General features: G+C 41.8%; 1 protein-coding gene across 1 annotated transcript in view; it reads left to right on the top strand.

Annotated features, from left to right (window-relative positions):
• The window catches only part of hmcn2 (hemicentin 2), a 61,482-nt gene extending 37,054 nt beyond the window's left edge, over nt 1-24,428 (top strand). Inside the window, exons 33-81 of the mRNA XM_028033930.1 lie at nt 132-282; nt 410-622; nt 712-825; nt 921-1,108; nt 1,209-1,305; nt 1,669-1,830; nt 1,947-2,060; nt 2,245-2,441; nt 2,919-3,000; nt 3,100-3,231; nt 3,321-3,464; nt 3,564-3,723; nt 4,101-4,225; nt 4,608-4,791; nt 4,881-4,978; nt 5,080-5,358; nt 5,441-5,631; nt 7,119-7,200; nt 7,784-7,920; nt 8,004-8,145; nt 9,201-9,345; nt 9,455-9,582; nt 9,704-9,860; nt 10,755-10,876; nt 10,959-11,123; nt 11,699-11,806; nt 11,911-12,045; nt 12,221-12,355; nt 12,532-12,801; nt 12,886-13,076; nt 13,629-13,842; nt 13,927-14,061; nt 14,164-14,354; nt 15,028-15,109; nt 15,741-15,911; nt 16,027-16,179; nt 16,463-16,600; nt 16,982-17,103; nt 17,229-17,469; nt 17,559-17,618; nt 17,726-17,845; nt 17,973-18,107; nt 19,398-19,517; nt 19,842-19,967; nt 21,321-21,449; nt 21,538-21,831; nt 21,949-22,068; nt 22,160-22,286; nt 23,150-24,428. Of these exons, the coding sequence (XP_027889731.1) occupies nt 132-282; nt 410-622; nt 712-825; nt 921-1,108; nt 1,209-1,305; nt 1,669-1,830; nt 1,947-2,060; nt 2,245-2,441; nt 2,919-3,000; nt 3,100-3,231; nt 3,321-3,464; nt 3,564-3,723; nt 4,101-4,225; nt 4,608-4,791; nt 4,881-4,978; nt 5,080-5,358; nt 5,441-5,631; nt 7,119-7,200; nt 7,784-7,920; nt 8,004-8,145; nt 9,201-9,345; nt 9,455-9,582; nt 9,704-9,860; nt 10,755-10,876; nt 10,959-11,123; nt 11,699-11,806; nt 11,911-12,045; nt 12,221-12,355; nt 12,532-12,801; nt 12,886-13,076; nt 13,629-13,842; nt 13,927-14,061; nt 14,164-14,354; nt 15,028-15,109; nt 15,741-15,911; nt 16,027-16,179; nt 16,463-16,600; nt 16,982-17,103; nt 17,229-17,469; nt 17,559-17,618; nt 17,726-17,845; nt 17,973-18,107; nt 19,398-19,517; nt 19,842-19,967; nt 21,321-21,449; nt 21,538-21,831; nt 21,949-22,068; nt 22,160-22,286; nt 23,150-23,528 (7,605 nt within the window). The 3' untranslated portion in view covers nt 23,529-24,428. The remainder of the gene's footprint in view (nt 1-131; nt 283-409; nt 623-711; nt 826-920; nt 1,109-1,208; nt 1,306-1,668; nt 1,831-1,946; nt 2,061-2,244; nt 2,442-2,918; nt 3,001-3,099; nt 3,232-3,320; nt 3,465-3,563; nt 3,724-4,100; nt 4,226-4,607; nt 4,792-4,880; nt 4,979-5,079; nt 5,359-5,440; nt 5,632-7,118; nt 7,201-7,783; nt 7,921-8,003; nt 8,146-9,200; nt 9,346-9,454; nt 9,583-9,703; nt 9,861-10,754; nt 10,877-10,958; nt 11,124-11,698; nt 11,807-11,910; nt 12,046-12,220; nt 12,356-12,531; nt 12,802-12,885; nt 13,077-13,628; nt 13,843-13,926; nt 14,062-14,163; nt 14,355-15,027; nt 15,110-15,740; nt 15,912-16,026; nt 16,180-16,462; nt 16,601-16,981; nt 17,104-17,228; nt 17,470-17,558; nt 17,619-17,725; nt 17,846-17,972; nt 18,108-19,397; nt 19,518-19,841; nt 19,968-21,320; nt 21,450-21,537; nt 21,832-21,948; nt 22,069-22,159; nt 22,287-23,149) is intronic.
• The last annotated feature ends 857 nt before the right edge of the window (nt 24,429-25,285 follow it).

The raw sequence follows: 25,285 nt of genomic DNA, 5'->3' as shown, positions 1-25,285 counted from the left end.
ATATATGTTTAATAATTAATTGCTTTTAATCTCATCATTCTTCTTCATACCCATTGACTCACAGAATTATACATTAAGAATTTCAAATTTGATGTATATATATATATATATATATATATATTTGTGTCTAGTTGCTGACTGGGAGCCACCAGGCTGGCATTCAGGAGAGTGGTCACCTCCTCCACATAGAGAATGCCGTGTTTTCCCATGAAGGACAGTACACTTGTGTGGTGTCCAACTCTGCTGGAGAGGATAAGAGAGACTTTCACCTCACTGTTCAAGGTGTGCATACAGTTGCTTTAGCTTTGGGTTAAACCTTATGTCAAGACAACATCTCTCTGTTGAGATTGAAAATCTTTTTTAAGCATTAGTAGAAAGTGATCAGGATCGGTTTCTGTCTTCCTGCCAGTTCCACCGATCTTCCAGCGGGTGACCAACACGGAAGCAGCCTGGGGTTTGGGACATGAAGGGGACAACGAGGACAGGGTGCAAAAGCGGGACGTTGTCTTGGGTAACTCAGTCAGCCTGTCCTGTGAGAGCAATGCCATCCCTCCTCCAAAACTCAGCTGGTACAAGGATGGGAGAAAACTCACCTCTGCCGACGGAGTGATGCTGCATCCAGGTCAGTGGAAGCTCCTTTTAACTATAACCTCTAACCTTTTCTGTATGACCGAGACATCGTATCTGTGAATTATTTCTTTTTCCGGCCAGGAGGACAGGTGCTACAGATCCATCGAGTGCAACAGGAGGATGGTGGAAAGTACACATGCCAAGCTGTAAATGAAGCAGGAGAGGATCACATGCATTTTGAACTGGAGGTCCTCAGTAAGCAAACAAACACACATTATTATTATTATTTTTTGCTTTGATATTTGCAATAAAATTCAAACATGAGGATTTATTTTTCTATTTATTCGTAGTTCCACCTGTTATTATGGGAGCATCAGAGGAGTTTATGGAGGAAATAGGAGCAGTGGTGAATAGCACCGTGGTTCTACACTGTGACGCAACGGGACATCCCACTCCGGTGGTCTCCTGGCTGAGAGACGGGCAGCCGGTGAGCACAGACTCGCAGCACCACATCAGCAAGGACGGAACACAGCTTCAGGTGAGACGTGTTTCACTTTTACCAGTCCGTAGAACGATCCGGCGGGGGATTTTGTTCGGAGACGTAACACTGTGTTCTTGTGTTTTTTTTAACCCTTTAGCTTCTCAGTGTGCAGGTTTCAGACATGGCTGACTATCTGTGTATGGCTGAGAATAAGGTCGGAACAGTTGAGAAGCATTTCAATCTGGCAGTCCAAGGTAGGACATTAAAAAGTATTCATACCCAATACACGTTTTTACATTTTCTCATGTTACAACCACATGAGAGGTTTTCAGTCAGTAGATATGAAAAGCAGAGATATACCCCCAAAAAAGTTGGACCTGCAATTTGTATGAAAGATGACTCCAAGAATGGAGTCAAACTACAAACAGGCAGTATTTTCCAGATTTTCATTTGGAGGAACTCACTAAAACATCTTTGTTTCATTCCACATTCTTCATTTGAAATCATTAGAAAATACTAGAATGTTTGTGGTGATACTGTGACAAAATGTAAACAAGTTTCTTGGGTATAAATACTTCGACTTATTTCTGAATGCACATAACAAATGTCCTTCTCAGTGCCTCCTAGAATAACTGGTCCCAAAGAAGAGGAGGTGAGTGTGATCGAGGGGCTCATGGTGTCACTGCTGTGTGACGTCCAAGCGTACCCTCCCCCAGAGATCACCTGGACCAGGGATGGGCAGGTTCTCCATTTTAGCACCACGGTTCACATTCTGCCAGGTCAGTCAGGGGTCAGCTGCTCAAATCGTTTCTACATCAGCTGCCCTTCTGATCCTCTCATCCAATTCTCACGCTGAGATAACGTTTTTATATATAAATCTGAACATGCAATAAAGGTGGCCAGATGTTACAGTTGCCTCGGGCGAGACTGGAAGACGGAGGTCAATATGTGTGCACCGCTAGCAACTCGGCAGGGCAGGACCAGAAGAGCTTTCTCCTCAGCGTTTATGGTGAGCAAACACACAATGATCCATCTGCACATTTCAGATTCATATACAGATGATCAAATCTTAACGCTTTGTCCATGCAATAAAACATGTTTATCTTTAACCAGCTGTGACTGACGACATGTCAGCCGTGAATCATGCAGAGCCTAAATAGATCAAACTTTCCACAATGTCTCCAAATAAACAGTCGCGCCCTCGCTGAAACCTCGGCTTGACGCTGGGACGGACAGCGTGACCCCCCAAGTGGGCTCTTCGGTCGTCCTGCGGTGTGACGCTCACGGTGTTCCCGAGCCAGAGGTCACATGGTACAAGAATGGGCGGCAACTGGCCGAAGGGAATGGGCTGAAGACAAACGGCCACCAGCTGGAGGTCATAGGCGTTCAGGTTGGGAGAAATGCGTTACGTCATAGGTGTGTCAGGCTGGAAGCAAAACAAAATCCTTATAAGGACATTAAGTGGCTGTCAGCATTACTTGTTCGCCGGATTGTTGATGTTTGTTATCTGATGAGCGCAGATATGAGCCAGCAAATGATTGGATCATCTGTTTGCCTACAGTCATCCCTAAAAAATACAAAACGTCATGACAATATACACATTGATACAGCTATAACAGGTTTCAGTCTACAAAAATGCAGATAAATAAAACATGTATATAGATGGATGTTTGGACGGATGAATAGATGGAATTAGAAATTGATGGATAAACAGATCATGGAAGAACAGATGAATCATGGATGGTTGAATGAGAGATGGATGGATGGATGGAGGGAAGGATAGAGGGGTCATGGGAAAACAGATGAATCATAGATTGTGCGATGGATGGATGGAACCCTGTTAAAAACACGTGCATTTCTGCCACAGACTACAGATGGTGGAATATATACATGCAAAGTGTCCAATGTTGCTGGACAGGTGGACAGGACATTTCGTCTGACAGTCCATGGTAAGAATGTCCCTGAGCTGCACATTAACACTTTAAACATCTACCTATTAAAGTTTGCGGTGATGTAGGATTAAATGCTACACTTGTTTATTCCCTTAGTTCCACCGGTGCTTGATGGGCCTCAGCGGGAGTCTGTCAATTATACCCTGGACTCCCATGTGGCCCTGCTGTGTGAGGCCACAGGAGTGCCTGTCCCCAGCATCACTTGGCTGAAAGATGGAACTCCTATAGGTCAGAGCAAGGCAGTGACGGGAGAAATGGGAAAAGTACAAACTTCTCATATGTGACGGCTAAATTAAGTGGGTGCGTTTGCTATCCAGAGAGCAGTCTGCAGTGGCAGTGGTCCGTTCGAGGTAACAGGCTAGAGCTGGGCCCTCTCACTCTGTCTCATGCTGGGACCTACACGTGTCTAGTAAAGAACAGCGAAGGACAAACAAAGAAAGACTACACACTCACAGTGCTTGGTAAGCAAGTTTCTCCTTACATCCTTTTACTCTATTTTGACTTTGTGCGAAAGCGAGGATTTATGAGCAGCCCTTACATGTAATCTGTGTGGCTCCCAGTCTCACCCACCATCCTGAACTCCGACCAAGCATCCGATGTGAGTGCACCCACGGGAGAGGAGCTGACCCTGGACTGCAGAGCAAATGGGATCCCCACGCCCAGCCTCAGCTGGCTGAAAGACGGAGAGCCTTTGGAGGGATCAGACACGCATCACATCGCGTAAGACTCTCACTGCTCTAACTGTGCGTGATTAAGAGATTAGCACTTAAAATGTCAGGAGTCATTAAAACTGCTCCGTGAAGATTTCTAAGTATTGCCGTATGAATCATAATTCACTATAACAGGCATGACCAAGGGAAGCACAGACAAATGGTTTTAATTCCACCATGACGCGTACTACGAGCAGCTGTGTCACAGCTGTTCTCCTCTTGATCATCGCTACTGCATCAGCCAGAGTGATCAAATCTGTGTTCTTGTGAAAGCCATGGGAAGATGCTGTTAATGATGATGAGAAAATAATGCTGAGAGTCGGAGGTGGAGTAGTTTGTACAGGGAAATGCATGTGAAAACGTGTGTGTGTGTGTAAAACCCTGCAGTTTGACCCCTGATGGCAGCACATTAACTGTAAGGAGGCTGAGCCCTGAGGATTCTGGGACGTACACTTGCGTGGCTGTCAGCGCTGCCGGCCAGGAAAGTAAAATCTACACGCTCGTTGTTTTAGGTTGGTTTTGATTAATTATTTGTCTTTGTTAAAGATTAAAAGTGCTGATATGGGCATTTTTTTAAGCTGTTAATTTCAAGTTAAAAAGTTTCAAAAGTCCAACCGATAATTTATGTGCATTTATTCACTGGGTTAAAAAAATCACAGTGAAGATATTCATAAATAAATCTGTGATATAATTTTTCATTATTGAGGCATTTAGCAAATGGAAATAATTTTGTAAAATTGCTAAAATGAGAGAAATTTAGTTTGATTCAGCTACAGACAAGGTGAAAAGAAATGTGTGTGTCATTTTATTCGCTGTATGTAAACCTCTGGTTTCAACTGTGTTTGTCCACATCTAGTTGCAATACTAATTCAAACTTGCTTTGGTTTATCATAGTCCCACCATCTATTTCTGGTGAGACGACAGTCCCCAGAGAGGTGCAGGTGACTCAGGACAGCGTTGTGACTCTGGAGTGTCACGCAGCCGGAAACCCTCCGCCTCAGATCAGCTGGCTGAAGAACGGCCGTCCGCTGCTCCTCTCTCCCCGCACGCGCCTCCTCTTTGGTGACTCCTTACTGAGGTCTGTTTAGATCATAGTTGATATCTTGTAAATAATTAGATTATTAGCGGTGAGGTCACTCCTAATGTTCACCCGTTTTTGAAATGAAGGATTGCTCCTGTGCAACAATCGGACTCCGGGGTTTACACATGTGTGGCGCGGAGTCAAGCCGGCTTCGCTGAGCTGAGCTACGATGTGCAAGTCCAAGGTAAAAATCCAAACATTTCATCTGCAGCTTTTCTCTAGAGACCAATACAAAGCAAATGCGGATCTGACAGGGTTTATTCGGTACGTGTTCCTGGTATGCAGTGCCCCCTGGTGTTGATCGCGTGGAACCAGTAGAGCCAGTAACAGTAGTCCAGGGATCTTTGGTGACCTTAACCTGCGAGGCACGCGGGTTTCCGCTTCCCACACTGACCTGGATGAAGGATGGACAGCCGCTATCTTTACACAGGAATCTGCTGCTGGACGGACAGGAGACGCGGCTCCAGCTGCCTGATGTGGCTCGTTCAGATGAAGGCCTGTACAGCTGTGTGGCCAGTAACCAGGCGGGAAGCAGCACCAAAAGCTTTAACCTCACCGTGCTCGGTAGAACAATCACTGCACTTATCTTCTCATGTTGTAAAGTCCAATAAACAATGAGGCAAACTATTCTCCTTTTCTCGTCCAGAGCCTCCAAAGATTTTCCGCTCCAGCTCTCCAGAAGAGCTGACCATACCAGTAAACGGTCCACTTGAGCTGGAGTGCTCCGCTTCGGGCGTCCCACCTCCCACCATCAGCTGGCTGAAGGACGGCCGCCCCCTGGAGGGAGCCGGCATCGTTCAGCAGGACGGACACACTGTCCGGATCAGCAAAGTTCAGGTGTGCGGTAGCTGGAGAAGTTTCTGGTACCTGTTGAATGTTTTTACATTTTCTCATTTTGTCACACCCACAAATTTTATTGTGATTTTAAAATATATGGATAAAGTAGTGTATGATAGTGAAATGGAAGGTAAAAGATACATGTTTTTTTTTTTCAAATGTTTTACAACCGAGGTCTAAAATATGCTGACGGCCCCTAATGCATTTAAAACTGTGAATCTTTTAGAGTGCATTTACAGACAGTTTTTTTTGTTTATTTCCTTTGCCAAATTAGTGAATAATGTTCAGATTGAACAGTTTGTTCCTTCGAATAGCAATACTTTAAATCTATTGACAGGTGACCAACTTAAAAATGTAGTTAATTTGTTACAAGTAATGAAATTAAGTTTATCCAAGGCCATATATTAAGTTTATTAAGTTGTCGTTTTAAACAAATATAAATAAAGTAAGTTTGACAAACCTAACTTGATTACATGTAACAAATAAACAATTTCTTTTTAAGTAGGAGCTCTGTTTTCTTTTTTCAGTATAGTAGCTTTAGCTATATGTTTTGGGTTGTTGTATTTTGCTGGGAAGTTGAGCCTCCACCCCGTCTCAAACGTTCCTACTGTCCCATGAACTGTTAACAGCTTCCCTGTCCCTACTGAAGGAACACATCCCAACACCACAGTTGGGTGCTGGGATGTGGGATGGTGTGTCGTGTTTGTTCTGGCAGGCCAGAACGTTTCATTTTGGTCGTGTCTGACCACATGTTTATGGTGTGCCCTTTGTGGCTCACTGAAAACTTCAAGCTGGACTTCTTGCGACTCTTTTCCAACAATAGTTTTCTTCTTCCCACTCTCACATAGACCAGATTTCTGAATGTCATAACTAGTAGTTGTTATGTCCAGTCAGCAGATTCTTCCACCTGAGCTGTTCACATTTTTTTCCCTGACCTCTTTGCTATGGTCTTCCTGATGCTGTTTTCTCAATTTTCTCTAACAAACCTCTGTGGACCTCCCAGAATATGACTTCTTAGATTACATTTGGTTACACTGGATTCTTTATTGGATTTATTTGAGGGTATCAGGGTAAAGGCAGCTGAATATAAACACATGTCACACTTTTTAGATTTTTATTTGTAAACATTTTTGAAACCTGTGTGTCCTTGTCATTACAAATTTTAAAAATGTTGTCCAACAAACTCAATAGAATTTTGCGGTGTTGCTGTGACAGAAGAAATAAGCGAGTTTAGAAGGAATTTTAGTAAATCTTATTTATTATAGATTTCTGATAGAAAGCATGCAATTGTTCTATATATAAAAAAAAATATTTTTCCCATTGTCACACCTAGAACAATTTTAAAATAAAAAGAGCCAGTGTGCTCCCCTAAATACAGACAATAGTATTGACAAATGGAGGTCATAATTTAGGCAGCATCAGTGTAGGTGAAAACCAGACTGCTCTGCCAGAGGCACTCAGGTTGATGAATGCGCTCTGTTTTAAAGGTCGAGGACGCAGGTCTCTACGCCTGCTTGGCCAGCAGCCTAGCCGGAGAGGATGGAAAAAGCCACTGGGTCCGAGTGCAAGGTGACACAAGCTGCTCTCTCAAAGTTATTGACATTAGAGAAATACACTGCATCCCCGCTTCCTTTCCTAACTACGCTCAGGAAGTGATGAATAAAACTCAGAAGAAAATAACCTGCTAAAACAGACTTGCTGAACTCCTGCTACACTATGCACAAAACGTGGGGGATTTGACCTTTGTTTTTGATTGATGACCCAGCATTGTTTTGTAAAACTCTAAGCATACTTCATTTATGCTGTAACAAATTGGGGTTCGGTGAATGGAAATGTAACAGGGCTGTTGGGGCTTGCAAAATGAAGATTAATCTGTAAGTAAAACTTCCAAAGGCGTAATCGTCAACCTTCATCTGTGACTGAACTGCATGCATGGTGACGTTTTTTTTTATCATTCATCATTTTTTTGTATTGAATGAACGTTCAGACACATATTGTTATAGTCTGAACACTTGAGTTTTAAATATGTCCTGACATGTTTGTTCTTTCCACTCTTGGATCAAAACCTCTGGGGCTTAAAAATGAGCTCATCAATCACCAAGGGATTTATGCTTTGAGTGATTTATTTCAGTAAAACCCATTTGTTTTTCAGTCCCGCCTACGCTCCTCGGCTCTAGTGATGTAAAGTCGGTGACCGTGCCATTTAACGGACACCTGACCTTAGAGTGCCTGGCGGACAGCGACCCCCCTCCAGATATAGAGTGGTACAAGGACGATGCCAAGCTGCAGGTACAGAGTTGAAAAATTAAATAGATAACACTGAACTCCTCTGACTCATTTCACATTTTCCTTGTCTCTTCCTGTTCCGTCAGCTTGGTGGTCGCATCCAGCGGCTGGCGGGAGGTCAGTACCTGGAGATTCAGCAGGTCAAGCCTGAGGACGGTGGCCAGTACAGTTGTGTTGTCACAAACATGGCTGGAAGCACCAGTCTCTTCTTCACTGTGGAGATTATGTGTAAGTATAACTAGAAAAATGTTAAAATGTTAATGTTTTTGACAATTGATTTTTGCAAAATAACATAGTTCAGTTGGATTATAAGTCTTGCTACATTCAATTTGACTTAAGCCTAGACTTTAAGGGGGCTACTTTTTCACATCAGTATGCTTTGAAGTACTTCAGTATAGATCTGGCTGTATGTGTAGGGTTGCTATTCTTCTCTCCATTCTTGGAGCTTGGCCAGCTTAAACCATTTCTTAGCAACTTCATAATATGATAATGCCACAATTATGTTTTGTATGACATTTCGTTCTTTAGTCGCTTTCTTCTTATCACTTTTCCATGAAGGCCAGATTTGTGTAGTTGTCATTCAGCTTTTATAATTCTTCTGTTATCATGATCCCCTTGGTTGCTTCTCTGATTAATGCTCTCCAAGCCTCGTCTGTCAGTCTGTGGGCGGCCATGCCTTAGTGTGGTTGTCTTAATGAGTTATCTCTTGTCAGATTCTGCTTCAGACTTCTATACTACTTTATCCCTGCCTGTCTGCTGTGCTCTTTTGGTCTTGTGCTTCACTGGTCTTATGCACCATAAGGCTCCCCAAACAAGATCCATTTAAAATCCTTAAGTGTGTTGTTGTAAAGAGACAAAATGTGTGAATATTTTTTGTAAAGGCTTATATGCAATCCAAAACCCAATATTATATTTTGTTTTGATTATTCATAAAAATGTGACTATTATCCTGTTAATGGTCTTGACTTTTTTGTGTTTTCCGTCTAGCTGGACTAATGTTTATTAAATCAGGGCAGCTCTTAGAGAAATTGTGATAAATTATGTTTCAAGCTTTCAAACTCGTTTAAAATGAATAGCTCTTTATTTGTTATTCTAAACGACTTTGTTTTGTAAAGTGATTTATGAGAGTCTTTTCAATCTGCCAAAATCTGAATTGTCATTTCTTCCACATTACGAAACTCTGCGTACAAACGATCACCCTCTAACGAATTTTTAAAAAATAATGCTTTGTGCAATAATGGTAATCTAAATATATTCAGCTGCACTTGCTCATCTATTTGCAGTACCACCAGTGATAAAGGAAAGCGGCTCCTTGGTAACGGTTCATCTCGGCCAGGATGTGGTTTTACCCTGTGAAGTTGAAGGTGACTCCTTACCTGCGGTCATCTGGAGGAAAGATGGCTTCCCTGTGCCTCAGGATAATAATAAGTATGTCCTAAGATTACTGGGCAAGGCATCTGTCTCTTCACACTTGCTGTCAAATAGACAATCTAAATGAGTACAGCATAGTGACTGTTCACTTGTGTGTTTGTTTCAGGTTCACACTGTTATCTGAAGGCTCCTTGCGTATACGTGGGGCTCAGCTGAATGACGCTGGTCGCTACTACTGCACAGTGTCCAACCCGGCTGGCTCAGATCACCGCGCAATGGATCTACGTGTGTTTGGTAAATAATACCTCATGTTGTTTCTTTATAAATCTGTCAGTGTTCCTTCTGTAATTTATAGTCCATCAATTTAAAAAAATGGAAGAGCCTCCCTTATCTAAAATTTTCTGTTTGTCCTTAGTGGGTCCTTCTATCAGTCCAGGTCCATTCAACGTAACAGTAACCACTGGAACTAGAGGTGTGCTTAATTGTGAGACCACAGGTATACCACCACCTAAAATATCCTGGAAGAGGAATGGTACACCACTTGATATTAACCAGCAGCCTGGTGCATACAGGTGAGCACAAAGTTGTGGATGTACTCACCAAAGTTTTAATTGCTTTGCAGTTATTGATTAATTTTTATTGACTTCAGATTTTCACTTTGATTTTAGTTTTTATTAGTTTTATCCAATTGTTTTCGACTTTAGTTTCTATTTTTTAAATGCTTATTTTAAGTTTAGGTTTTGTTAGTTTCAGTCAAAGCGTTAAGTCTTTTTTGTAATACGCGTTGCTTACTAGGAGAGACAGAAAATAATTTTCAGAAATAGTTTTTGTGAAACAAAATCCCAAAAATGTGGTAAATTACTAAAAATGAATGATCATACATACCAGTCAAGTACAAAAGATTTATGACAGAATAATAGTAAGCGCAACAACAGCGCCTGCAAGGCAGATCTTGTCCAAGCTTTTCAAGTAAATGTTAAGGTTAGTGGGATTTTTCCTCTTTAATAACCACATGTTTTTTATCTTGTTCCCCTCCAACACACTTGTTGTTTTTCTAAAATGCAGTTATATTCAATGTAAACCCGAACTGCAGTGTGGCGCTTTATTTCAACTTCTGCTAAAATGATGCTAGGTTTGCAAGGGAAAAAGAAACAACAAACGTAAACTAGACTTCATACTAATGAGACTCAAATGGAAGCTAATTACATTTTCTTTTTAAATTAAGTTAATTTTCATTAGTTCTGTGAGCGGCCATTAAAGTTTGAATTAGTTTTTCTTGTTTTGCAAAGTATTTATTTTTATTCCAATTAACAAAAATGTGTCTTTTTTACTTCTAGTTACTGTTAGTCATTAGTCTTCGCTAATGATAACCTCGGCACCCACTTTTTAAAATGCTATAATAACACAACCTAACGCAGAACTGAAAATACAGAAGGTTGCTCTGCCTCTGCACCCTCTCCATCCAGGTTACTGTCTTCTGGGTCTCTCGTTCTTTTGTCTCCATCTGATGAGGATGAAGGTTACTTCGAGTGCACGGCGGTCAACGAGGTTGGAGAGGAGCGCAGGGTCATTCAAGTCATCCTCCAAGGCAGGGATTTGGAGTTTTGTGCCACATTCTGAAAGTTATTATGAATTTCCACTGAATGCTTGACATGTTTATTCTTCTGTAGTCCCACCTTCTATTGAGGATGACGTCACAGCAGTGAAGGCTGTGAAAATGTCTCCTGTGGCGTTGCCTTGTCATGTTCAAGGACAGCCTCCGCCCACTGTGACCTGGACGAAGGGAGGAGCCAAACTGGGAACCAGGGGAGGAAGTTACCGCATTCTTCCCACTGGTAAGACAACTGGTTTAAGTAGTTCTTCTCAAACCAAGAACTACTCTTGGTTAATCTAAGAAAACTGGATAAAATGATACAATTGCTTTTATTTAGCGCAAGGAAACAAAGTATTCACTCTGCTGATACATCAGTCTTAATATTTCCTAATATGGTTATAATAATGTTGATATAACTGTAATCCTATCTGTGACTAAATGTTATGGATGATATTATTATTGATATTATTATTGAAAACACAAAGACTTACCAAGTATTTTTGTCTCGTTTTTAGTGGAAATGTCTTAGTATGCTTGAAATAAGTGCTAGTTCCACTGGCAAAATATTCCATTCATAGCTAGACATGTTTCCCGTGCTATAAGTGAAATAATCTTCCAGTGGAACTGGTACTTTTTCCTCAATCTTAAGGAATTATTGCCTTAAACAATCTCCTATATCTTGCTGAAAAGTTACTTGTAGTTCTTTTTTTTTGCAGTGTATAATAATGTGACCTGTAACTAATTTATTATTTAGATTCTAATATAAACATTAGCAAGAATATATGATAAATGGTTTTAAATGTCATGTTCATGCAGGGGTGTTGGAGATACTTGCAACTTTGCCGAGTCATGCTGGCAGATACACATGCTCAGCCCGAAACCCGGCCGGAGTGGCTCACAAGCACATCTCCCTGACCGTACAAGGTAGGTCCTAAAGGACCTTAGGCCAGTCACTGGGGGAAAAAAATGTGAATGATGTTATATGTCAACTGTGAAATGGCTAACTCTGTCCTGTTCCACGTTCCTAGAGCCACCAGAGATCAGGCCGATGGCAGAGGAGGTGCAAGTATTGTTAAATCATGGAACTGTTCTTCCCTGTGAAGTTCAAGGATTCCCCAGACCAACAATCATCTGGCAGAGAGAAGGAGTTTCTATAGCAGCTGGTAACAAGAACATGTGATCTTGTTTTTAAAAGAAAGTCACTCTGTGTTGTCTTTCAGAGTCTTTACAAATGAATTTGCCATATTTACCGCTGGGACAATAGCATTTCCACAAACAATGCTCACAGGATTATAATCTCATCAGATTTGAATAATTGTGCCAATATGACTGCCACAGGTCACAGGCTGGCTGTACTCTCAAATGGAGCACTGAAGTTCTCTCGTGTGACTCTTGGAGATGCTGGGACCTATCAGTGCCTAGCAAAGAATGAGGCTGGTGTAGCTGTAGCGAGAACCAAATTGGTCCTTCAAGGTAAAATAGACTTCAGTTTTTGCTTTTTATATACATTGTTGCCACAATGTATATAAAAAGGACTTCTACTTACTTCTTTGCATGGCAAATGTTACTTCTTATTCTTAAAAGGCTATATTAAGCATTTATTTATGAGACATTTATGAATGAATTTACTTTCCTTTGTTTTTTTCCAGTTCCGCCGGTGCTGAGTGTGCCCCGAATTGACTACACTACTGTCTTAGGGCAGCCAGTCAGTCTGGAGTGTGCGGCTGATGGTCAGCCACAACCTGAAGTTACTTGGCATAAAGAGAGGAGGCCTGTGGTTGACGGTGCTCATATGCGTATCTTTGCCAATGGAACTCTGGCAATTGCTTCCACGCAGCGGAGCGATGCAGGGATCTACACGTGTACAGCTAAAAACCTGGCCGGCAGAGCTAGCCATGATATGAGGCTAGTTGTTCAGGGTGAGAAAGAGACTTTGTTTAACTCCTCCTCATGTTGTGTAAGAAGCATAACACATTGACGGAACTCAAACTGTTGCATTTCAGTTCCACCCATGATTCCACCAGCACAGACAGAGCTGTCGGTGATTCAGGGGTTCCAGGCTCTGCTGCCGTGTGCGGCTCAGGGTTTACCAGAGCCCAGAGTGTTGTGGGAGAAGGATGGCGTTGTTGTCCCAAACCTTCTTGGCAAATTCACCATCCTGCGATCTGGAGAGCTGATTATCGAGAGAGTGGAGGTCAGACTTTATATGTAGTTTATATGTAAGTGCACGAGACATGCACCGAAACATCAGCTGATGAGTGGGATTTACCCATTTTCAGCTCAAACCTGATCAATCTGATCTTTCCTACCAATACTGTGTTTGAGCGCTACCAGATCAAACTGAAGACACATCAGTGTGGATGCTGTAACTGAGTGAAGTTCAAAAGTTAGCTTTTTCGGTAACAGAAAGGTGTCTAAGATACAGAAACTGCTGTATATTATGTCAACTACCCTAGAGCACCTTCACACAACAAGACCCTTCTGTACTCATAACATGCATATACCTCTATACAGATGGTCAGGCAACTCAGGGTGAGGTTTCTAGTGCAAGGCAGCATCAACTTGTGATGGAGTCTATAAAGACCTAAATGTTTCAGAATTGGCTAAAGCCGGCATCTCAGGGTGAAAGCTTTCCCAAGTGCTTTAAATGGGTATCGGTGCATCTCTACTGTTAACTGCTTAATAACATCTGCCTCCAGCTGTTCTCAGAGGAATTCATTTTGACAGCTTATTTTTCCCCACACAGCCGGGAGACGCTGGGATATTCACGTGTGTGGCCACCAACCCCGCGGGCTCGGCGAGACGAGACGTCCACTTGTCAATCAACACCAGGCCGGTTTTCAAAGAGCTGCCAGGTGATGTAACCCTGAACAAGGGGCAGAGTCTGGCCTTGTCCTGTCATGCTCAGGGGACACCTCCTCCCTCCATCTCCTGGACTATCAACAACAAGCCCTACAGAGGTACTCCGTTCAGGTGCAGCCATGTGGTAGTTGTCTTGGTTCAGGAGAGTATTTTGGGTTCTAACCACAACCAAGCTCTTTTAGGAGCCACTACAGATGAGGCAGGCAGGAGCTCAGTCCTCTCTGAGAATGTGACTCTGAATGATGCTGGGACCTACGTGTGCTTGGCAGAGAACAGTGTGGGCTCCATCCGAGCGCTATCATTCGTCCGTATCAGAGGTGAGATTGTATTGAAGGATTATCTCTACTTTAAGCTTTACATGTGAGTTAGTCATAATTTATTCATCTCCTGTGTTAAATATTTATTCTGTGCACCTTCAGAGCCTCCGGTGTTAAAGGGTGAAGCCCACACGTCTCAGACGGTTGTCCAGGGTGGCACCGCAATGCTTGACTGTCCAGTTCACGGAGACCCCAGTCCCGTCCTCCGCTGGCTACGAAATGGGAAGCCCTTACACCACCTCCTCCGAATGCAAACACTCCACAATGGATCTCTGGTCATTTACAGCATAACTGTAATTGTGTTTTATTTTTTTTATTCTGCCTTTTACATCTCACTAAATCCATTTTCTTAACCATTGCAGCTTAAGTTTGAGTAATTAGACCTTCCTAAAGAATCTCAAAAAAAAAAAGTTGTACATCATTTATCCAAATTAAGCTTTGATTTGCAGTCTCCTTAAGTGTAGGGACCGTGTGCGACTGTCCTACATTGTCCCCGCTTCCATCCAAATCAGATTCAGTTCAGCCACAGCGGCTAACAGCATTAGCCACGGGGCAAAGTGACAGAGAGGGCGCTGCATGTTCCAAGACTCGCTCCTCCTTCGTTCGTCTGTAACCTTGTTATGGTTCGTAACTGCAGCCGTAATCGAACAGCCTGCAGCTGAGACTCTAACAGACGAATGAGTGTCCTTCCCACCGAGGACTCTAATGTTAAATTTCTCCCTCTCTGAACAAATCCTGTCTGTCATGACAACTTAATAGTTGTCGTGACAACTATTTGTCGTTGTTGTGACACCTGATAGAATATAATCAGGTGTTCCACTGAACATGTCAACTTTATTTTTTTTTATCTTGGTTTTCTGTCCTTGTAAAAGTAAGTGATTTTATTTTGAAGGATTGTGATGTCACAATCAGATGGTAGGACACTAACCAACTTAGAGCTGCCTTATCTACCTATTGGATCCACAGGCTGCAGATGAAGGAGAGTATCAGTGTGTGGCTGAGAGTGAGGCCGGATCAGCCGAGAGGACCATAACCCTCAAGGTTCAGAGTGAGTTTGGCTAACATGATTTCACAGATTATGAATTGAATAACAAAACCAGTAACTAGAGATGCACTGATCCAAATTTCCAATCTTCAGATTCTGCCAATATGGATTTTAACAAAATGCAGATCTGACTTTAAGTATTTTTCTTTCAGAAATACTACCATGTGCAGTCATTAATTGTTTGTATTAGAAGCAGAGGGGATGTCATACTCAGATGTTAGCGCTGTTAATCATCCTCACACAGACTCACCCTTGCTCACCAATGTCAGTGGATAAACAGTTTTCCTTTTCCCCGTTATTAGTACATTGAGCAACATGTTCACAAGAATGATAGACATAGTTAAGACCTTCCTCCTGACTCTTATTGGTTGTTTTTGACCAATAGTGGTGCATTTTTACAGATTGCCATAGTAGCACTGGGAGGGGGTGGAGGACCTTGACTTTTTTCACAGATTATCTCTCAAATTTAATACATATGTAAAAAACATAGATTTTTTTTAATTAAACTTGCATACCGCAGCTTTAATAACTCGCTTTGCTTTTGTGTGATGTAAGAGCTGATTTCCACATGCTTGGCAGTAAAAACCAACTCATCCATGCTGACTCTCTACCATCTCTGACGGCTCTAACATAGTTCATGGAGGTTACTCCAGCTGGGGAGAATGGGATCCGTGCAGCAGTACATGTGGCCAAGGTTTTCAGGAACGAAACAGATTGTGCAACAATCCAGCCCCAGCAAACGGCGGTCGCACCTGCAGCGGCTGGAGCACTGACTCAAGGAAATGTCAGACCGGTTTGTGTCCAGGTAGCGTTGCCAGACTTTTTCATTTATCCAAGTTTTTACTTTTGACAACAAGCTAGCATACACAGACCACCTGCAAAACTCCTATATATCAGTCTGTCTGGGTTTCTGCTGACAGGTGAGGTTCCACGTAAGACTAGAGGCAGTCTCATAGGGATGGTGAATGACAGAGAGTTTGGTGTGTCCTTCCTGGAGGCCAACATCACAGACGACAAGGAACAAGGCAGCAGCACTCTGGAGGCACGTCTGGACAACATCCCTCCTGCAGTCGGTGAGTTACTGTACATACTGTACTGCAGCATCAAAGCAGTTGTTTCAGCAAGTTCACTTACCTTTTTGTGTGTCTGTAAAGAGGCTTAAAACCCTTTGTAATAAAAAAAATGCCCTGGATATAAAGTGGGTTAAATAAATGAGGTGTTTTGTTTTATAAGTTTGTTTTTATTCATTAACTTTTTATTAGACACTTGCATGAATAAGTGATAATTCAGAAATTGAAAATTTTTAAAATATTGTGAAATACTTGTAGCAGGTAAAGAACTAATGCTTTGTCGCAGGTCCCTTGCTGCAGGTTCTGGTGTCTGTTTTCACCCCCATCTATTGGACCACTGTGCTTCAAAACGGAGCCACCAGAAACGGGTTCTCCTTCACACAGGGCCAGTTCAGACAGGAGTCTCAGCTGGAGTTTGAGACCGGTGAGCTCATCAAATTTTCACATGCTTAACTTTTTTTTCCTTTATTGCTTTATTCATCCGGTAGAATGAAATCAGAACATAATACCAGGTTAGTTTAACATATTTCACATGTGATGGATACAGGACCTTACTGGTCCTTGGCTTTGCTAATCTGTAATGTAGTGCAGCAAGTACGTTAAAACGTAAAAAAATGACAACAGGTAAAAATTACATCTAAATTGAAAAATAAACAAAAATTACAGAAAGAAATTAGAGGACAGTATTTCTTATTATGTCAGAACTGAGCACTCATTTGTAAAAGCCGCCAGCAGATGGCAGCACGCGCTACCTTGAACATGCTCGAGTTTGTCCAAGAAACAATGTTTTATTGAATTCTCACAGGAGAAATCCTCCGTCTGACCCACGTGGCCAGGGGATTGGACTCGGAGGGAGTTCTGCTGATTGACATCGTAATCAACGGCTTCGTTCCGCCGTCATTATCATCATCTCATCTGGGCTTTCAGGTGTGTTTGTGGAAGTGATTATGTGTGTCCAAGGGGCCTCAATTGTATCTTGAGTTTCTTTTACGTCAATCTGCAGAAATGGATCCCTTCGATTTGTGTGACCTGATTTGACCTTCCTCCCACAGGACTTTGATGAGTCATACGTGCAGACGGGCCAAGGACAGCTGTACTCATGGTCATCGCAGACCCACCAGAGAGCAGGCAGTCCCATGGTGCTGCGATGTAATCACACCATCGTTTACGAGGGGCAGGACGAACGCCAAGGCCCTGTACTTCAGCTGCTCAAGGTTTCTGGAATAAACAGCGTCTACAACATGTTCACCCTAACTTTGGACTTCCACATCACTACCAGCCTCCTCGTACCAGGTCTGGGGATACATAGAATAACTTATCCTTTGACATTCCTCCTACACGTGAATTGTTGAACCTGAAATAATGCTTTTCTTTTTTTGCAGATGGTTTTGAAGACGTATGCCCAAAAGGCTTCAGTCTCGACACGGCCTCTTACTGTGCTGGTGTGACGTTTTTTCTTATTTGCCTCATCTGGTTGCTGGCAACATTTATTGGCATTTTTCTCTCAGTTCTTCGGTTTTGTGAATGTAACAAAATGTCTTGTTGCTAGATGAAGACGAGTGTGCCCTGCAGTCTCCCTGCTCCCATTCATGCAACAACATCCTGGGAGGGTTCACCTGTGCCTGTCCTTCTGGCTTCACTATCTCTACAGAGACCAATACATGCCACGGTGAGACACTAGATATAACCTGCTGAATGCCAATATGTAAATAATAATAATAAATGGTATCTGCTAAAGGCGTTTACTTAGATATTGTTATGTCAACACTGTGTTTAATTGTATGCATCCCACTCAGACATTGACGAGTGCTCCCAAGGTTCCCACATGTGCCACTACAACCAGCAGTGTGTCAACACAGTGGGTACATACCGCTGCCAGGCCAAGTGTGGACCAGGATTCAAACCCAGCGTCACAGGAACCAGCTGTGAAGGTCAGTCTGACATATGCTGTCCTACGGCCATTTATCGCCAATTGAAGCACGCTGTACAACATTTGGTATTGCTTTAAAACCGATGTTTCTCATTTTTTCCAATTTTGCAACTACAAATGTCAATGTCTTACATTAGGATTGTATGTGTATAATTTAATGTCAGTAAAAATACAGCCGTACTTTAAAGGCCTCAGAGGTTTGTTGACGAACATAATAAGGTCGGGTGACTGGACGAATTTATTTACCATTGATGATAGGCTAAGCCATTCACCGTTTTATTGATTATTTTTAAAGAGCATTTGTTTTATTTATTTATTTAATTTGGTTTATGAGTTTCTCTCTTAATTATGGCAACAACAATGCTTGATAGAAGCCAAAAGACAGAGCCTACGGAAAAAATGTCACTTTTCATGACGCACACAAACTCCTTCCAGCTGTTAGCAAAGCTTTTGTTTTCTCCAGAGTGCATCTAAGTGCAGCGAAGATTTATTTACTCAAACTTACAACAGTAAGGCAGTATCCTATGTCCAGAAAATATATTTATTTAAATATTATTAATGGGCTGGGCAAACAAAGAGAGACTGGCTTTCCTCCCAGCTTAACAGTGCTTACAGGCCTTTACACTATGTGTTTTACGAATTTAAGTATTAAACAACAAATAAAAAGTTGAACAAACACTAAAATATAAACAATCTCCAGCAAATGTGTGTGCTTCCACAAAAAAATATAAAAAAATCTCAATTGCAGTTTTAAGTGTGTTTGAGCGATTTGGCGCACGCCGACCTGTCCAAATTATTATTGTAGAAAACATGGGAAACCATTTATCGTCTACCTTCCACTTCACAGTTTTGCACTGCGTTGTTTTGGTCTGTCACATAAAATCTAAGTAAAATACATCAAGGTTTTAAGTTTTACCAAGAAAAAATGTGAAATCTGCTGTATGTAATTTTTATTAAAAATATGTTTACACGTTTGTCGAAACTGCCACCAAGTCGTGTCAGTATAATATGAAGTAATCTCATATAGGCATGATTGACAGCGCTAAGGCCCTCCTCCTGGCTCTGATTGGTTATTTTTAGGTAGCACTGGGAGAAGGCAGAAGAGTACAAACAATTTTCACAGATTATCCCTCTGATAACCATACTTTCACAAAATAGTGACAGCTTCAACAAATATGTAGAAAAATATTTTTTATAACAGTTACGTACTGCAGCTTTAAGCTCTCTAAACACATTTTGAAGGCACTCTATAAGTACTGATGAACTCTTTCATTGCTAATTTGTGTTTCAGATGTGGATGAGTGCCAGGAGTCTGCTGTCTCCCCGTGCCACCATAAGTGTCTCAACACTCTGGGTTCCTACCGTTGTATCTGTCATCCTGGATACCAGTCGTCAGGACATCGCTGCATTGGTCAGTCAGTTGCTTCTTGTGATTAAAACAACTCATAGTGTTTTGGGGACAGACATTTTGTAAAGTGGTTAAGACCCAGATGAGCACATTTTCTTTCCCCATCTTCACATATTCTTCAGATCAGATGGGGACCTGGACAGCTTAAGCTGGGGTCATTTATTTATTTGGCCAGGGTTTTGGTTACCTTGTTTCCCCTATGAGTCTGCTGAAGTCAGTCTGTTAGTGTGAAATCCAACCCTCATCAAATCTGTGGTGTGTCTATGTCGGGTATACTGTAATGACATTATTTCCACAGTTGAGTGGTGAATGTTTGGACTTTTCCAGACATCAACGAGTGCATGAGGAAGGTGTGCCCGGCACACCAGCAGTGCCGCAACACCGATGGAGGATATCAGTGTTTTGACAGTTGTCCGGCTGGAATGACCACAGCAGGAAACGGAGCCTGTGTAGGTGAGTGACTGTCACACATTAGTTGTTTCAAGGGATGATCGTGTGCCCATCAGGATTTTCTCCTTGATATCGATTTGAAGAAAGTCAATGGCACATGCACGCTTTGAAACACGATACCTTTAAAGTGCAGTAAAATTACACTGCTTGTATCACACGTACGAACTTAACAATGACATTACAGTATCTGTTTGTGTTGACACTTGTACATTTTTTTCACGCAGGAAGTTCTACAAAATAAATAGTACATTTTGACAAGAAGGCAACAAAAATCAGCATAGTTTTAACATTTATTTTAAAGATATATTTAAGTCAAGATATACTTTTACACCCTCGATGAACTCAAGTCTTGCTCCTGTTGAATATATTTTTTTCATCCAGAATAGTCAGCTGAAGTTCTTACTGTGTTTACTCTGTTTGATGATTCACTGAGAGTGCGTGAACAAAATTTACAGAAAAAGTAATTCGAGAGATTTCTTGATTTTGCTTTGAATGTCATTCACTGAGTGTTTCAGATCCTCTCTGTATTTCTCTGTCTTCTGCACTGAGACTTTTCTGGGAATATTTGAACAGAAAGCAGTGATAAGACGCTGGCAGACAGGGAGTTGCAGCAGATAATTCAGTCTCTCTTCCACTGTGATATCAGAGTAAAATGCAAAAAAAAAAAAAAAAAGTAGATCGTAGATTTGTTAGAACAAAATAATGCCATAAATTTAGAATTCTGCAAGCCTTGCTCACAAGAATAGGTCATGATTATTAATACTTTGCTTTGCAACGCCTGGCTGTACCACTTACAAAATAACTATCAGAAGCTAAGTTTTGTTCTCACAGACCAATGTTTAAAAATAAACCTTGTCTAGAATCCAGCCCCTGGGATTGGTTGGGAAATCTTTATATTTCTTTACTTTAATTAATTTAAATGTGCCAACTTTAGCATTAGAGCATCTATGTGCTGTATATAGATAAACAGCTGTGGCTGTGTAGGGATATTACATTTTATTTTACACACAACAATCTTACTGACAGAGCTGAAATTACTTGGAATTAAGAGCATTTCAAGACACTTGACAATAAGCAGAATTTCATGGGAATGTCTGAGGGTAATTTTGTGGACTCAGTCTGTTCCTCAGGATGAGAGCTGGAATGATTTGTGCAGAGTTGTTCCTCAAATATACCAAAATATCTACTATAGGGAATTCACAGTTTCAACAGCAGAAATGTGGAAAAGTAATAAGGGTGAAAAAAGTGCACTTATTTTGTCTGTTTGATTTCAGTTTTACAGTTATTACTTTTTTTTTTTAGTTGGTTTTAAGAATAAAATGTTTGAACCAAGCTGCCTCTCGGTTTTTTTGCTAGATATTGACGAGTGCCAGGATGGAAGTCACATGTGCCGCTACAGTCAGATCTGCCAGAACACCGTCGGAGGGTACGGATGTGCTTGTCCCAGAGGTTACAGATCTCAGGGAGTCGGCCTTCCATGTCTGGGTAGGACTTTTCTATTGCCCGATTGATGAAACCCCTCTTTAAAAGGGTCCCACATTGACTCCAACATGAATCTTATTACGCCTTCCAGACATCGATGAATGCTCGCAAACGCCAAATCCTTGTGCGCACCAGTGCCGTAACGTACCCGGCAGCTTCAGGTGCCTGTGCCCTCCTGGGACTCTGCTGCTGGGGGACGGGCGCTCCTGTGCGGGGCTGGAGCGAGGCCAGATCTTCACCAACGGCACCAGAGTGAGGGCGAGACTCCGCCCACAGCTGGTGTCGACCCTCGGCCGGCCAATCATCTCCCGCTCTAACGGAGCATCTCGCATTACGAGGCAAAGCTGTCCTGTGGGCTACACCAGCAGAGATGGTGCATGTGTGGGTAGGTTTGAATTAATACTTGTTTGCAGGAAGGATTACATAAGGTCAAAACAGCTTCTTTTTAATGTAGCCTTAGTGTTTTTAACAGTTTATTATTTATTTTATTGTTTTTCCACAGACGTGGATGAGTGTTTGTTGAAGAAGCCATGCCAACATGAATGCAGAAACACAGTCGGCAGCTTTCATTGTCTGTGCCCTCCAGGATACAAACTTCTGCCCAATGGCAGAAGCTGTAAAGGTATGAACTTCCTGAATCGCTCTACACTGAACACAACCTTCAAACCGCTCCTGTAAATAACAGAAACGTCCGGATCCCCTCCTTTTAACAGATATTGACGAGTGCGTGGAACAAGGAATTCAGTGTGGACTCAGTCAGATGTGCTTTAATACCAGAGGGGGATACCAGTGTTTGGATACACCCTGCCCTACTTCCTACCAAAGTGGGGGACGTCCTGGGTAAATAAGATGTCAACGTTTTGTCCTGTTACAAAGCAAATCAGTTCCCAGATGGATAGTAGCTCAAAGGTTTGAAGACGAACAAACAAAAACAAAACGTTTTTGTTTCAAAAACGTTTTGTGATGGAAATAAGTCTGACATAGAAAGCTGACATGTAGAATACTGCATTATCAAACTATCAACAATTTCAGTTCAGCAAAAGTCCTTTAAGATTTAGCCAATTCCTGAAAAATAATCCAACTGAGAAATTAGGGTTCCACTGATGCAGAGTTTGCTCTTTAATAGCAGAAAGCAATGTTTCTACACACATGAAGTGGAGCATTTTGAATGAACTCTACCATGACGTCCGTATCCTGGCAACAGCGAAACCATTCTTATGGGGTTGCCTTCAGTCCGAAGGAATGGGATTATTCACAGTTTTGTCTAAAAACATTATGAAAGAATGGGATGTAGACGTCCTCAATGAGCAGCTTTGTTCCACAACACTGCAGTTATTTGTTGATGAACATTGTTTTTTTCTCAGTAGAGAGCTCTGTGTCACAAAGCAAAAGTAATAATTTAAGTGGCTTAGTGGTGAAAACTTTCAAATTTGGAACCGTAGCCGGGGAACTCCTTGGATGTTAATCCCATTGGGAAGAAATTGACAGTTTACATAAATTTGATCCATTCCTCTATTAAAGTCTTTCTGACGTGTTTAAAAAAATATCCTGGAAACATCTGATAAAGGCATCTAATACTGAAGCAGTAAAATTTGTGTAAATCATTTTCTTCGGCTGTAATCCGTTTTGGCTACGTCTCTACACAAACGTTTAGTTTTTCTTGTAATAAATACATCTCTGCTCTTTCCCACTGGCTTCTCCAGGACCTGCTTCAGGCCTTGCTCTCTGGACTGCGCCGCAGGCGGCTCGCCGCTGCTCCTGCAGTACAAGCTGCTCACGCTTCCCTCCGGCATACCGCCCAATCACAACGTGGTGCGGCTGTCGGCGTTCTCGGAGTCGGGCGTCCTGCAGGAGCGCACCTCCTTCACGATACTCGAGCAGGAATCGGTCACCGGTGTGACGGGCCGAGTGTTTGACATCAGAGACGAGGCTGGCAGGGGCATCATCTTCACTCGGCGGGTTCTGGATAGACCTGGACTCATGAGGCTCAAGGTTCAGGCCACCACCATCTCAGAACACGGTCGCATAACGTACCAGAGCATCTTCATCATCTACATCTCCATCTCAGCGTACCCCTACTGAGCCCACACGTTGCTCTGCTAATGACTCAAAATCAGACCGTGTGAAGATGAAGAAACTCTGATATTTCAGATTTTGTAAAAGCCCTGTAAGAAGAAAAAAGAAGTGTATCGTCCTGAAGTGTAGATGTCTGCTACATGCCCGTAACGGGAAAGATGTGAGACTTTCATACACACAAGCGAATCCGATGGAAAATGCTAAAGAGGAGAATGGGAACGTAACATAATTTAGTCTAAATGTTTTTTTCTTTCTCCAGAATGTTCAGCAGTCCATTGTTTTATGTTTGATTCTCATGTTGAATATTCCAGTTTGGTACAGAGATATTTTTATAGCTTGCACTTGGAAGTAAATGGCAAATCTTTTCACAGCTATGAATTTGTTCAGTGTCCCCAGGAAGCCCTATATTATTTATTGAAGTCATTTTAAACAAAAATTGCTTTAAGCAAACCTTACCAATATCAGGTTTGCGTTGTAATTTAGCTACTGGTGTACTGGCACATCGTTAAAGGTCCTGTGATTATTATTATTTTTTTGTACCTCTTTTGTTAGATTTGTCATGTCAGAAGGTGCTATTTTGAATGTGGTATTTGTGTGATTGGTGCCAGTGCTAATAATAAAAAGGCCAGTGATATTTCACAGCAACAAAAAATATTAAAAAGGATAATAAGCAATTTGCAAACTATTATATTTGCATTAGAATACAGCAAACTAATACTTTCCTAATCCACACTAGTTGATTTGGAAGAAAACCAGGACCATAAACAAACAAAAAGAGAAGTCACCCAAAAGCAATGAACTATCAACAATATTTGTAGATGGTTTAATATTTGAATTGAAACAAAAAAACTCTCTTTGCTGTAATTGTGTCAAATATTTGTATGAATAAAATGCTTTTGCTTCTCCTGTGTTGTACCGTGTTTATCCCTGTTGATCTTGATTTCTATTGTTCACCATTTCTGTTGCAGATATTGTCACCCACTGCCCTTTTTACTAGGTTCATGTTGGTTGTATGGAGTTGAAACATCTTTTTCCTTCAGGACTGCATTATTCCTTTGCGGCACACATTCACCAAAGTGTCAGAAACAGTCCTGCAGAATTCAGGGCTCAAATTGAAATGATCGCATCACCGCTGCAGATTCCCTGAGTAATTACCAGAAAAAGAAACTTAACTGCGCAAACCAGGGGCTTTCTCTACACTGCAAGTTCTGCCAATTAGTGGCATCAACTAAAACCAAGGTAAATAATACTTGATTAAAAGCACATCAACAGTTTCAGACATTTTATTTTGTCTACTGTTTTGCTTTACAGGAAAGAAACACATTGAGATTCCAGTATCGTCTTGAACCAGCCGTGTTTTCTTCTGACATCAATGAGGTATTTTCAGTCACACAAACGGCTTCTCACTGGAGATTTTCTCATTTTCAGAACATGCTCCATACACCAGATAACCAGATGTGCACAAAAATCTCAGTAGCTGTTTCTGAAAAACTCACACCAGGCTGACTATTGACGACACACTTTTCAAAGTTGCTTAAGCCTCCTTTCCTCTCCATTCTAAAGCTTGCTTTCTGCACGTCTGGATGCCTAAATGCGCTGAACTTCACCTTGTGATTTACTAACTCACTGTCTGCACTAAGCAGCAATTTAATGGGCGTACCTAATAAAGTGGCCAGTGACTAACCCAAAGCTTCACAATCTGCTCTCTTCGCATGAGGCTAAAACCTGCGGTTCGCAGAATTTCTGCCACAACGTGCCGTGAA

Source organism: Xiphophorus couchianus, chromosome 12, assembly GCF_001444195.1.
Source record: "Xiphophorus couchianus chromosome 12, X_couchianus-1.0, whole genome shotgun sequence".
Taxonomy (NCBI): domain Eukaryota; kingdom Metazoa; phylum Chordata; class Actinopteri; order Cyprinodontiformes; family Poeciliidae; genus Xiphophorus; species Xiphophorus couchianus.
The sequence above is the reverse complement of the archived record's forward strand: the minus strand, read 5'-3'. Positions and strand labels throughout refer to the sequence as shown.